At 42.8% G+C, this 14,449-nt stretch overlaps 1 protein-coding gene across 1 annotated transcript in view; it reads left to right on the forward strand.

The window, feature by feature from the left end:
• The window catches only part of DOCK5 (dedicator of cytokinesis 5), a 230,297-nt gene that overhangs the window by 146,742 nt on the left and 69,106 nt on the right, over nt 1-14,449 (forward strand). The window contains exons 18-21 of the mRNA XM_043988287.1: nt 1,051-1,243; nt 6,612-6,709; nt 7,916-8,005; nt 11,097-11,197. Of these exons, the coding sequence (XP_043844222.1) occupies nt 1,051-1,243; nt 6,612-6,709; nt 7,916-8,005; nt 11,097-11,197 (482 nt within the window). The remainder of the gene's footprint in view (nt 1-1,050; nt 1,244-6,611; nt 6,710-7,915; nt 8,006-11,096; nt 11,198-14,449) is intronic.

A 14,449-nucleotide genomic window follows, 5' to 3' on the forward strand; every position in this document is an offset into this window, starting at 1 on the left:
TCATGTCTTCTCATCCCACGAACTTTTTGTGCATATCTTTCCAAAAACACTTCGTCTCCGGAACTGGACGTGCATCCTTCTAAGTGGCCAGTGTCTTGTTCTCGAGGGATACAGTTGGGTTCCTTGACTTAGAACAAAAAGGGATCTTACACATCTTCTAGTCCAATGCCTTAATTTTATAGATGAGTAAACTGAGACCCAGAGAGATTAAATGACTTAGAAACATAGAACCATGGACTTAGAGCAGAGAGAGACCTTAGTGATCATCTGGCCCAGCCCTTTTATTTTACAGATAAAGAAAGAATTAGGGTGGCTAGGTGGCACAGTGGATAGAGCACCAGCCTGGGAGTCAGGAGTACCTGAGTTCAAATCTAGCTTCAGACGCTTAACACTTACTAGCTGTTTGACCCTGAGCAAGTCACTTAACCCCAATGGCCTCACTAAAAAAAAAAAAATAGAAGAAAGAAAGAATTAGAGAATAGGATCAACTTAACATCATGTATTTAGAGATGGAAGAGACCTGAGAGACAAGCTAGGTCAACATTCTTCTTTTATAGGTGAGGAGGTTGAGGCCTAGAAAGGTTAAGTGACTTGCCCAACATCACACAGATAGTAGAATTTGAACTCGGGTCTCGTGGCTCCAAATTCAAGTCTTTTCACCTACCGTATAAATCCTAGTTCACAACCCAGTAGTTCTACAATACTAAGGTGACTTTTGCAGTATTCACAAGAGCACAGGTTCTTTTCTAGCACAGGTCCATAGGTCTGGAGCTGCAAAGAACTTCGGAGGCCATCAAGTACAACCCCCTCATTTTACTGAAGAGAGAACTAAGGTCCAGACAACTAGAGGAGCCAATCCTCAGGAAGGTTTTGGCCAAGCTTGTATCAGAGGATGGTCATGGATTGGAATTCCCAACACTCTGACTCTGAAGCTATGATATCATGCACAATGAGTACAGACTCAAGCCGGAACCCCATTTGGTGTGTGAACAATAAATGATTCCTGCTCATTTAGCATTCCCAAGCCACTGGTGTGTGTTTTCTTTTCAGGGGGATAATAAGAAAATGGAAGATGCTAAATTCTACCTGACCCTGCCCAGCACAAAGATAGAGATGGAGGACAAGGACTTCTCCTCCCCAGGCAAGAACACGCACTTGTCCAACTTCACCGCAACCAAGGATAGCACCAAGGACAGCTTCCAAATAGCCACCCTTATTTGCTCCACAAAGCTGACCCAGAACGGTGAGTCAGAGTTGGTTTTCTGAATGTACCCATTGGTTTCCATGCTAAGAAAGCATCATGTGCAGAAAACTGATGACACAAGGACAAAGTTGAACAGTCCTGCCTTTGTGGAACTTAGGGAGATACAACATATCCACTTTAACACCTGGGGTAATATGCAAAGGTCTCTTGAAGGAGATGTCACTTGAACTAAGCCTAGAAGGCAGCTAGGAGTTGCAGGAGGTGGAAGCTGAGAGAGAACATTTGAGGAATGGGGGACAGCCTATGAAAGGCACATGTGTGGGAGATGTAGTGTCTTGTCTGGGCAAGAGCAAGGAAGAGAGTCTGTGAACATGCTACACCTCCCTAATGGAATGGAATTGCTTAATGAGGCATTCAGATGTTTAGCCAGAGTCCCACCATGGACTAGAGGCAGAGAGGCAAGTCAGGAGGACACAGGTCCTCAAGAAGTGAATAAAGACTTGGTCATAAGCAGTACTAAGACTGGGAGATACTCGATCCTAGCCTCCTTGAGGGTAGGCACTGTTTTGGCCCTTCCCTGTTATCCCTAGTGCTTAGCACATGGCCCGGCCCACAGCAGGTGTTTAATAATGCTTGGTGACTTGACTTAGCAAGGTAAGAATGTTATGACAAATCGCTGGTTTGATGCTGAACTTCAGACTCAGCGACAAGTTTGATTCATAAGTCTAAGTGAAGACTCCAAGTCAGGATTAGGGGGCCCAGATGAGGGGACGAGAAAGTTGTAGAGGCAAGCCAGCTTCTGTGGGAAGCGTTTTCTCTACCTGTCGTCAGGTACCCTGGGCCAAGCACCCAGCCACTGAACCCAGCCCCAGCCCTGGGGAAACAAATGTACAGCAAGAGTCCTTGGGACTCAGAGAACTCAAGCTCCATCAAGGTCCCAGGTCAACTTTCCTTCTAGCCCCAAACAGAACACTTCCTGAAGACAGTCACATAGGGCACCTCTGGAATCAAGGACCAGAAGTCACACAGGCAGATGTTGGTACCATGTAGGAAAAAGCTTTTTACCAATTAAGCCTCAAGGTCCTAGGACTTAGATCTGGTGGGGACCTTGTAGATCATCAAGCCCACCCAGTTTGTCTCTTTCTGATGTCAGGCACACTAGGTCAAACACCAAATTGCAAGAACCCCAACTCCAACTCTGGGGAAAAGAAATTTACAGCAAGAATGCCCAGGACCTTAGGCTTCTCCTTAGAGCCGATCTCACCCTCATTTTACAAATGAGGAAACTGAGACCCAGAGAAAAGTCTCATAGCTGCTGCTGCTGCTGCTGCTTCTTCTTCTCCTTCTCCTTCTCCTTCTTCTCCTTCTCCTTCTTCTCCTTCTCCTTCTCCTTCTCCTTCTCCTTCTCCTTCTCCTTCTCCTTCTCCTCCTCCTCCTCCTCCTCCTCCTCCTCCTCCTCCTCCTCCTCCTCCTCCTCCTCCTCCTCCTCCTCCTCCTCCTCCTCCTCCTCCTCCTCCTTCTTCTTCATGAGGCAATTGGGGTTAAGTGACTTGCCCAGGGTCACACAGCTAGTAAGTGTTAAATGTCTGAGGCTGGATTTAAATTCAGGTCCTCCTGACTCCAGGGCCGGTGCTCTATCCACTGTGCCACCTAGCTGCCCCACTCCATGTTTCTTGATTCCTGGTCTAGTGTTTTTTTCCACTCATAAAACCAATTCACATTTTTGTTAACACTTTAAGTGTATAGCATGCTTCCCTCAATACAACCCAACGAGATGAACTACAGAGAGCAAGTTATTGTTATCTCCATTTTGTAGAAAGGGAACTGAAACTCAAACAGATTAGATGATTTGAATAGCAGTCATATAGCTAGTAAGGATCCAAGCCAGGTTTTGAACCCATGTCTTCTGACACTGAGACCAGAGCCCTTAACCATACTCCCTGCTGCCTCCTGTGGTCAATTCCTCATGTAAGGAATTCAAGGTAGTATACAGCCCAAGACCTTGCCTATAAATTCTTCCCAAAAGCCATGCTGGTGTTTGTTCACTCTGCCATCTTGGAACTTGAGTTAGGGGTTTTGTCAGGATGTTTGACCAGAGGAAAGTCTAAGGCTATCCAAACATTTTAGCTATAAAATCCACCCGAGGATCAAATGACAATTTAATCTCCAAGAGCAGCCAATATTGGTTCTATTTTAGTGAATCATTGTTGGCTGGAGGTGAGGGTTAGTATTTCAACTAGGAGAAGTGTCCAGACACAACAGAGGGGAGTTCAGGCCGTCACACAGGCAAGGTAATCAAAACAAGCTCCCCAAGTCCCAGAGAGTGAAAGAATGTCTTTAGGTTATACTGCCAAAAATGCTGTGAAAGTCAGAGAAGACCCCATACAGAGGAATGGAGGGTACCATTGCTCAGGGAAGACAGAGGTAGGATGACTTGTTCAGTCATATAACTAGTAAATGTCTGAAGCGGAATTTGATCCCAGCTCTTTTGCCTCCCAGGTCCACTGTTCTATCCTCTATGTGACCTTGCCTCTAATTAGATCAATTCTAAATCTATGATCTCATAAAAGAAATTATTCTGCTAATGTATATTCATAGCTGTATGTATGTTTAGCTGTGTCCCCATGTCCATTTTTATAGTTTCTTTGTCACTCGTTCTAGAATTTCTGACTTCACCAGGTGGGATGTTTCATTTGAAGCCAAGATACCTGAGTTAGGATCCCACATCTGTAACTTACCACCCATCTGACCTTAGGCAAATCATATCTATTCTTTGAACATCAGTTTCCTCATCAGGAAATTGAGGAGGCTGAACTAGGTGGTCCCCAGGAGCCCTTCTAGCCCTCAAGCTGTGACCTATATCATAACTACTCAATTTCTTTAGTTGGGAGAGGAGACAGAGAGGTTCAAAGGAGAGAACAGTGGGCTACGGAATCAAGAGGACCAGGGCTCTAACATTGGGCAACCAATTCAAGCTCCCTGAGTTTCATTGAGTGATCTATAATATGGGGGGTGGGGAGTGGTTAATGATCTCTAAGGTCCCTTCCACCTCTTAATCTGTGACCTATGATCCTATAATCTTCAGCACTCTGTCATCTGTCTTAGTGACCACCCAAAGCTTAGCATTCACCCAAGGCTCTCCTGGCATAAAGGTTCAAGGTTTTACTTGATAGAACCCATGCATGCCAGGATAACCTTAGTACTTGGTTGAGGGAGCATTTCCCCTCAGGCAGCCTGAATCTGCCTCTCCTGACCTCGAAAATGGGATCCTACTAAGATGTTCTCTTGTGTCCCCACCATGGGGGGAAGTATGTTAAGGGTGTGGGAGATGGAGGAAAAGAGCAAATCCCTTCAGGGACATCTAATACTATAGAACAAACAAATGATTCACTTGGAATAGAGGCTTATATAAGAAAGCCAGTGATGTGTGATAGAGAAAGCATGAGATTTGGAGCCAAGACCTGCCTTGAATCCTGCCTCTCCACAATTCTATAAATGAACCGGGAGAGCTCACTTTCCCTTCAGGTTGAGGGACTTTTTCCCCCACTTTTTTTGTATTCCCAACACCTGGTCCAATGCCTGACAAGTGGCAAGAGCTTATTAGAGTCAGGTCAACAAGAATTAATTAAATGCCTATTACTTTGTGCCAAGGACTGTCAGATAAAGAAGACCAACATCTTCCCTGACTTCAAAGAACTTATCTTCCATTAGGAGACATCCCACGCAGATAACTGTATACCAAGGCTTTGTAAATGCCAACTGAATTGAATTGAATTAACAGTGGGCATGCAATTCCAGGTGACCTGTAAGGGCCCTTATAGCTTTAAAATCCTAGAATCAATCAGCAAGCATTACTAAGCAATCCTATAGTGATCAACTAAAGATAAGCATTTATTAAGCCCCTACTGGATGCTACACACAGTACTAGGCACCTAAGCTACAAAGTCAAAAAATGAATCAGTTCCTTCTCTCAAAGACCTTTAAGGAGGCAATATGCAAATAAATACAGAAGTATTTTTGTTAAGGTAAGTCCATGGGGGAGGGGCCTGAGCAATTTGGGAGATAAAGAAAGAGATAAAGGTTTTAGGGATAGAAGCTGTAAGAGACTGTTCCTAAAACACAGACCTGACCATGGTACTGATGATGATGATGGTGGTGGTGGTGGTGGTGATGATGATGGTAAATTAATATAATTGAAAGAGAGGACAGATAGGTGGGGCAGTAGTTAGAGTGCTGGGCCTGGAATCAGGAAGACCTGAGTTCAAATCTGGCACCAGACACTCATTAGCTTTGTGACCCCAGACAAGTCAACTAGCCACTCCTTGCCTCAGTTTCCCCAGCTGTCAAATGGGAATAATAATAGCACCTACCTCACAGAGTTGTTATAAGGCTCAAATGAGATAATATTTGTAAAGTGCTTGGGATATATTGGGTGCCTAATAAGTGCTTCCTTCTTTCCTTTCTTCACATTGTACCACCTGCCTAGAATTTAAAACCTTCACTGCCTGGTTTCCATTTAACTTTCCAGAATGATCATATATTCTTTCCTCATGTCATCCGTGTTCCAGCCAAACTGGCTTTCTTGTACTTCTCCCATCTCCCACCTCCCTACCTCTATTCGGGCTGTTTCCTATTGCAAGGAAAGTCCTTCCTCTTTATCTCCACATTTTACAAGTCCTCTCTCTGTTCACATGTCACCTCCTCATGAGGCTCTTCCTCATTCTGCTGTTAGTGCCCTCCCCCATTCCCACAAAATCTCTTCCTTGTTTCTATTTGCATTTCACAAGTGTCTGAGATCAACTTTGAATGTGAATTCTCCTCAAGAGAACCATCCTTAACATTCTTAGGAATCAACCGGACATTCTAACATAGAACGTCTTCCTAGGGACTGGATTTAAGGCACCAGTGCAGACCAGCAAAGCATGTTGTGGACTTGGATTCAGGAAAGCTGGCTTCAAGTCATGCCTCAGAACCTAGAGAGCTGTGTGACCCTGGACAGGTCACTTAACCCTCTGGGTTCATTTCCTGATCTATAAAATAAGGGGGATGGGCTTGGTGACCTCTCAGGTCCCTTCTGACTCTAAATCTATGATCATATATGCCCATGCTGAATGACGTTGTTGTTCAGTCATGTCTGACCACGTTGTCCATGGGGTTTTCTTGGCAAGGATATCGGAGGGTTTAGCCATTTCCTTCTCCAGGGTCACACAACTAGTAAGTATCTGAGACTGGATTTAACTCAGGTTTTTTTGACTCCAAGCCCAACCGTCCAATGATAAGAGACATTAACACAATCATCTTCTAAGGTTGACCACTCTTCCAATGTGCTTGGCTATCACTCTTTATAATTGAAACAGATGGATTTGCTTCTTGATTGGTTTCTAATGTCTATGGTTTTCCTTCCTAGTTGATCTGTTGGGGTTGTTAAATTGGCGTTCCAACTCCCAGAACATAAAACACAACTTAAAGAAGCTAATGGAGGTGGATGGGGGAGAGATTGTAAAGGTAGGTGTGTGTATGTGTGTGTGTGTGCACATGCATGTATGCACATGCACACGTGCAAGCTTAGAAATGTCTTTTTCATGACTTGGATTGCATCAACATCTAAATTAATACATTAACTTGAAACCTATGGTTCCATTGTTCTTTGGTTGTACTCATGTCTCTTTTGCAGTTATAAGGGAGAGAGTGGGGAGCTATAATGAGGGTGGGACTGTCAGTCAGTTAATAAACATTTATGAAGCACCTACTATGTGCTGGGCACTGTGCTAAGCTCTGGGGATACAAAGTAAGGCCAAAGACAGTCTCTGTCCTCCAGGGGCTCACAGTCTAATGAGGGACACAGAATGTCTTTGAATGTCATATTTTAAAGATCACTAATAGTATTCCAACAGCATAGAGATAACTCAGTTTAGCACCTAGTTAAGAAAAATTATACGCAAGAGCCTCTCCCTGTAGTTACCACATCCCACATATGCTATCTCTGGTAGCAGGGCCATGTAATTTTTCCAAAGGATCTCCAGCCCCAACCACCACTAAATCAATTTAATTTGTTTTGTTTTGTTTTGTTTTTAATTGAGCCTAAGTTCAAATCCAGGCTCCGATACTGAATAGCTGTGCAAGTTAGTAAACCTCAGTTTCTTATCTGTAAAATGGAGGTAATAATAGCGTCTACCTCCCAGGGTTGTTGTGAGGATAAAATGAGATATTTGCAAACCTTACAGCAAAATATAAATGTTAGTTACATCATCATCTTTATAATAATAACTATTATTATTATTTACAAGTACACTTGAGGGCACTTTTTCTGTTGTTGTTCCTTGTGTGAAGCATGCCCCAGGCACACGCATGCACGCATACACACACATATTACTAATTCTGAATCTGATCCAACCCCATAACTCTATTCCTCAGGGCATCTGGGGTATAACAACAGTAATAGTAATAATAGCTGTTGGCATTTATTTATAATTTACATTTTTCAAATCTTCTCATTTGATCTTCATAATTCAATGTGGTAAATGCAATTATTATCCCACTTTACAGATGATGAAACAGGTTCAGAGAGATTAACTTGCTAAGGATCCCACAGGTAGTAAGTGTCAGAAGCAAGACTTTGAAGTCAGAAGAAACTGACTCTTAAACCCAGCCCCTATACGCAGTCTCACAGTAGTGAGTCAAAATAAACTCTTTTTCTTCTTTTTTCTCTAGTTTCTACAAGATACTCTTGATGCACTTTTTAATATAATGATGGAAATGTCCGACAATGAAACCTATGATTTCCTTGTATTTGATGCACTGGTAAGTGATAAGCATCTGAGGTCATGTGTATTCATAGAAAGGTATGAATCTCAAAGATGGTCCCAGTTGGAACCTTGGCTACCATTGGCTCCTGTGAGAGGTCACTTTTAGCTGCCTCCTCTCCCTCTGCCAAAGGAGAGCACCAAGTTGCAAAACTGGAACTGACCTCAATAGCCATTTATTCTAACTGGTACCTGAACAAGAATCATTCCCCTCTATCCTAGCTTCTTAAACTGTGAGTTGCAACCCCATATAGTGTCGCATAATGGAATGTGGAGGTCATGAAAAATTTGGCAGCAGTAAAAGGTTCTGCATACCTATTTTCTATACCTATTTACCCAGAGTCAGGTAAAAAATTCTTGGTTGAAAAGGGGCTGCAAGTGGAAAAAGTTTAAAAAGCCCTGCTCTACCTCACCCAAGAGCATGGGCATCCCGACCTTCAATATAGATCAGCTATGGTCTGACCAATACAGAGGAGGATCATTGTTTCAAAGTTGAAAGAAGTCTCAGAGTTCATTTAGTCCAACCTCTCATTTTACAAATGAGAAAACTGAGGCACGCAGGAGTGAAATGAGTTGCCCGAGGTCACACAATGCAAAAAAACCCAAAAATGTTACTAAAAGCTTGGGAATTATTTTTTGCTCATTAAGTTTTTATTACATAATAAAGTAATAATGAGTAATTATTTCTAGAAAAGCCTATCTAATAAGCCACAGAAGTCAGATGCTATATTGTATTCTACATATGGACCATTCTTTTCTTCTGCTTTCACATTAAAGTCCACAGGAAATAATGTATGATTTGTAGATTTACTTGAATATGACAGAATAAATTCTTTAAAAAACCCCAACACTAACACAAAAGAATAAAGCCAAGCAAAGACTAATCATTTGCTTACTTTTACTACATGGAATTAGAATTTCTTCCCACTCCATTCCCCACGAGGCAGAAAAAAAGAGCTGATATATTCATCTACAGCTATAGCTTTAATTGTTTTCCCCCCTTAAACCACTCGATAAAATAATTGCTACTGTTTTAATAGGCTTCTTAGTTTAAGGTTAAAACCATTTTTTAAATGAGTTGGAAGAGACCACAGAGGTTATATAATCTAACTTTTCATTTTACAGATGAGTTAAGTGATGATCAGACACAATCCCCTTGCCCACAATCACAGAGGCTCTAAGTTATAGGTCAATGGCTGGATGCTATAAAAATACACATTTAGGCTAAAGTAAAGAAAACCCCCCTAACAACTGGTGCCATCCCAAAGTGAACTGGACTACCTTGAGAAATGGTAGAGTCCCCCTCACAGGAGGCCTTCGATTAGAAATTGGCTTACCATTTGTCAGCATTTTTGGTCTAATACAACTGGACTGAATGGCCTCTTTTGGTCCATCCAGCTCTTAGCTCCTTTGATGGCCAAGTGACCAGGACTGACTAAGTATGACTTTAGAGTATTACTCTTGACTACCTCAATTCAGCAGCTCAGTTGGTGTACTCATTGCCACTGGACCATGTCCTCAGCTCCAAGATTTATACCCTAAGTTCTGTTACATCATCCACCATCCATTTGAGCTTATGGAAATATCGCTGCTGAGTCGCCAGCAAGACTATTTTTTCAATCCTGCTTGTTCCTAGAGTCTAGCACTATAATATTAATGCATCCTGAAGATTACATTAGCTTTCCTGGCCACGACACGAAGCTTTTGGCCCCTCTTCAGTTTCATTTCAGCCATTCACTAAAGCCCCTGGGCCTTTTTCAGACAAACTCAAGTCTAGCTGTGTCTCCCCAAGCAGGCATTTGGGAAGTTGATTTGGGGGTCCCAAGAGGAAGACTTGGAGTTTCATTTCCTAAGAAAATAAAGTGCTCTTTGGTTCATCATGTACAGCTTTGTATTAAATACAAGTACAAAAGCGCACATTTAACTGTTTACTGCATGTTGTTCACTATACCATAGTGGAGATTTAGGGTTTAAAGATACCTTTTTTGAGGTCACAGTCTTGGAGCAACATGTTACCAACACATATAAACTAGTAGGGACGTTTTCTGGAGGTACAGGAACCTCCCTTCAAATCTTGCTTCTGGTGCTTTTTGCACATATGATGTCAACCAAGTCACTTAGCCTCCCTGCTTCTCAAGTCAGCATCTGCAAAAGGAAGATTGAATTAATTAAATGGCCTCTAAAGGAGGCTGCCATGGCATGGGTCTGGAGTGAAAGGACCCGGGTTCAAATCTCTTCTCAGCCTCAGTTTCCCCATGTGTAAAATGAGGACGTTGGACTAGATGGTTCCTTGAGTCCCTTCACCTCAAAATCTATAAGCCTTTAATGTAAGAATTGGGTTCAGGGGGGCAGCTAGGGGGCGCAGTGGATAAAGCACCTGAGTTCAAACCTGGCCTCAGACACTTGACACTTAACTAGCTGTGTGACCCTGGGCAAGTCACTTAACCCTCATTGCCCTGCAAACAAAACAAAACAAAAAAACAAAACAAAAACAAAAACAAAAAAATCCAAGAATTAGGTTCAGCTCCCACTTTGCATGTTCAACAACTAAATGCTCTTGAGCACTTCATAGTCTCTAAACCTTCCCTCATATTTCAAAGGGGGGGGGGGGTTTGAATTAGATGTCCTCCGAGGTTCCTTTCTGTGTTCCTGTGGTCCAAGAATCATCGTGTAATGGGTGGATGGGAGGCAGGGGGAGGGACCTGATTAAAAAGCTCCTTCATGATTGACACAAGGCACTTGCACTTTACTATCCTCACCCAGCACAGGATGGACAGAAAAGAAAACTCACGTTAAGGGCAGTTTATGGGAAAGACCTGGAGACTAGTCCAGATTTGAGGACTAGCAAGTTGCTCGCAGGAGAAAATTACCAGGAACCTCTTAGCAAGTCCTGACCTTGTTGTAACTCGCAAAGGCCTTTAGGTCAGCCCCAGGTTTGGCTTCCCCTCTGTCCTAGAATGGGAAAGGGGAAAGGGGAGGGAAACAATCAAGCCCAGGCAGAGAAAGTGTGGTGCATGACTCCAGCTGGGGGCCAGAATGTCTGATGATTATGCAGGGCGGCCGATCCTTATCATTGTCTCCTTTGGCAGGTATTTATTATCTCACTGATAGGAGACATAAAGTTCCAGCATTTTAATCCTGTACTTGAAACCTACATTTACAAACACTTCAGTGCCACTTTGGCCTATGTGTAAGTATCATTGCAGGGGCTCTGGGAACTCTTCAGTGGCTTGTGGTCACCTTGGATACAGGGGGTGGGTGTGAGCTGAGTGTGTGTGAGAGACAGACAGAGAGAGAATGCAAATTCCTGTTAAAGGCTTCCTGTTGTCAGTAAAAAGTCTTGCTTCCCATTGTACACATCTTCACAAATTACATTTCATCTAGACTGGCCTAGTTTCTATTTCATTCACTATACATTCCATCTCCTGCCGCCATGTTTTTTTCAAAGGCTACATTCCCCAGGGTTGGAGTGTACTCCATGCTTCCTCCATCACCAGAATCCTGAGCTCAGCTCCAGTGCCACCTCTGATGGGAATCTTTTCTTGATCTCTCCTTTCCATGCCCTAATTCTTCATGCTCTCTCCTTCCTCAGATTATCTTTAATTTTACTTGTTTACATAAGGGGCAGCTTCGCAGAGTAGGGTAGAGAGCTAGCCCTGGACAGAACAAAGATCTAGATTGATGTAGACTGCCCAGATGACCGTGGGCAATCTAGTTAACTTCTCAACCCTCCATTGCTGAAAGTGACATAGAAGATGCCAACCTGAATTGGTAGAAGGTTTCTCAGTCAATCAATAAACATTTATTAAGCACCTACTATGTGCTAGGTTGGGGCAGCTAGGGGGCATGGTAGATAGAGCAATGGGATCAGGAAGATTGATTTTACTGAGTTCAAATCTGGCCTCAGACACTTCCTAGCTGCGTGACCCTGGGCAAGTCACTTAACTCTTTTTGTCTCAGTTTTCTCATCTGTAAAATGAGCCAGAGAAAGAAATGGCAAACCCCTCCACTATCTTTGCCAAGAAAACTGCAAAAATGGGGCGATGAAGAATTGTGTACAACTGAAAAAAATTGAACAACAATATTCCAGGAATGTACTCAGGAGTACCTTACACCAGTGAAATAACTCATAGCCTAATCCCTATCCCCATTTGCATATCTCCCCAGAAAAATGTAAGCTCCTTGAGAGCAGTGACTTTTTAGGTTTTTGTCCTTGTATCCCCAGCACCTAGAAGAATACCTGACTACAGAGTAGGCACTTCGTTGATGGATGCTTTTTTTTTGAATTGAATAACATTGAATAAAACTGAAAAAGGTACCATCTCTTTACTCCAATCCTGAGAATAGCAGCAGGGAGATTGCCAAACCTCTGTCCGTATTCTACCCTGTGTCCAACCACTAATTTGATCAAAAACAAGAGTTTGGGTTTTTTTTGTTTTGTTTTGTTTTGTTTTTTGGTGAGGCAATTGGGGTTAAGTGACTTGCCCAGGGTCACACAGCTAGTAAATGTGTAAATTGTCTGATGCCGGATTTGAACTCAGGTCCTCCTGAATCCAGGGCCAGTGCTCTATCCACTGTGCCACCTAGCTGCCCCCAAAAACAAGAGTTCTTAACCTGGGGTCTGTGAACTCTTATGTACATACATTTGCACACACATACATACATACATAGAGGTATGACCATGTGAAGACATTCATGGGCTTCACCAGACTGTCAAAAGGGGTCCAGAACATGGTAGCAAATGTTAAGAACTTTGCTCTAAAAGATAATGATAAATTAGAAAGAATAATATCAAAAGAGATGATGTTTGTAAAGCTCTTAGTTCAGTGCGTGGCACACATTAGGCATTTACTAAATGCTCATTCCCTTCCCCTCATTTATAAAGTCGGGATGACTATCACAGAAGAAGATCAAGTACTCTCTGCCGCTCTCTAAAACCTTTGGTCACAGGAGATGCCAGTCTGTACTGGTAGACAGAGTTTCTTCACCCAGGAGTTACCATAGTAATAAATTAATTATTGGTCAAGTTCCTCTCCCTATCTCTTGTGATTGCTGCAAGAAAAAAAAAATAATTAAATTAAAAAAAATAAGTGCCAACTATGTCCCAGGCACTGCATTTGCTTCTGGGTGTACACAGAGAGAACATGGAACAATACTTGCCTGCCTGCAAGGAGCTTCCATTCTCCTGATCCAGGAGGAGATAACACAGACACACAGCAATCCTTTGGCATTATTCTTTCATTAACGAGGGTACTGCCTGTCACCCACCATGACTCCATGAATGCCCATCTTAGGCAGCTTTGTCCATGCTGTTCCATGAATCCTCAACATGAGATTCCCCTCAAAATGCCTTGGTGGGGACTCTAGTTGGAATGGCTACTAGCAAAGCTCATGGTTCAATCGATAACCAATTAACATACATTTATTAATTATCTACTATGTGCCAGGCACTATGGTAAGTGCTGGGGATACAAGAAGAGACAGAAGGCAATCCCTCCCTTCAAGGAGTTTACAGTCTAATGGGAGTATGTACAATCTGGTTTCAGAGAATCATCCCTTGTAACAAAGAACAACAACAACATTTTTATTTTATTTATTTTTTTGGCGGGGCAATGAGGGTTAAGTGATGTAATGATTGGAATGATGCCACCTACTGGAGACTTGCTGTGGGAAAGCTCCACCAAGAGGAAAATGCCTCAGAGGCATTGTGGCTTTTCCTTGGCGTCAGGAAATGACGTTTGCTCATGGGTGCTGTCTATCAAGGCTACCAGCCAATAAACTTGAGGAGCCTCCTATGGTCTGGGAGGAGACAGGAAGGAGGAAAGGGAGCCTGCGCGGAGAGCTCTGGGGTTTTTTGGGTTCCTGACTGGATGGTGGTGGCGGCAGAGGACTTCACAGGAAATTTGAGGAAAGATAGGAATGCCAGGCTGTTGGAATTCTGTTCTCAATCTTTTTCTTTCTATTTTCCAATAAACCCTTTGTAACGATTGGAATGACGCCACCTGCTGGATACTTACTGTAGAAGAGTTCTGCCCATGAAGCGAAGGTCTTTGAGGGCAAGACCAGGAGTCTTTTCTTAGGAATCAGGAAGTGACGCGGGCTAGTGGGAGGAGGAAGGAAGAGACTGGCGCTCAGTCTCGCACTCTCTTTCCTCTGGACTCGGGTGGAGAAGGGAGCTAGAAATGTGCTCTCCCTTTAATAGATAGGAATCTAGGCCTTTCTCTCTCTCTTTACCAAATTCTTATTCTCCTTAATAAATGCTTAAAAGTCTAACTCTTGCTAAAGCTTGTAATTGATTGGCGACCACTCATTAGATATTTTAGACAGACTAGCTAGAATTTTAACCCTTAACACCTTAAAAACCTAAACTTGTTTTATCAGTGATTTTAGTCAGTTTCCCCCCAAACTGGGGGAACAGATTAGAATTCACATTTAGAATCTT

The sequence above is a fragment of the Dromiciops gliroides genome, chromosome 2 (genome assembly GCF_019393635.1).
Source record: "Dromiciops gliroides isolate mDroGli1 chromosome 2, mDroGli1.pri, whole genome shotgun sequence".
Lineage (NCBI taxonomy): Eukaryota > Metazoa > Chordata > Mammalia > Microbiotheria > Microbiotheriidae > Dromiciops > Dromiciops gliroides.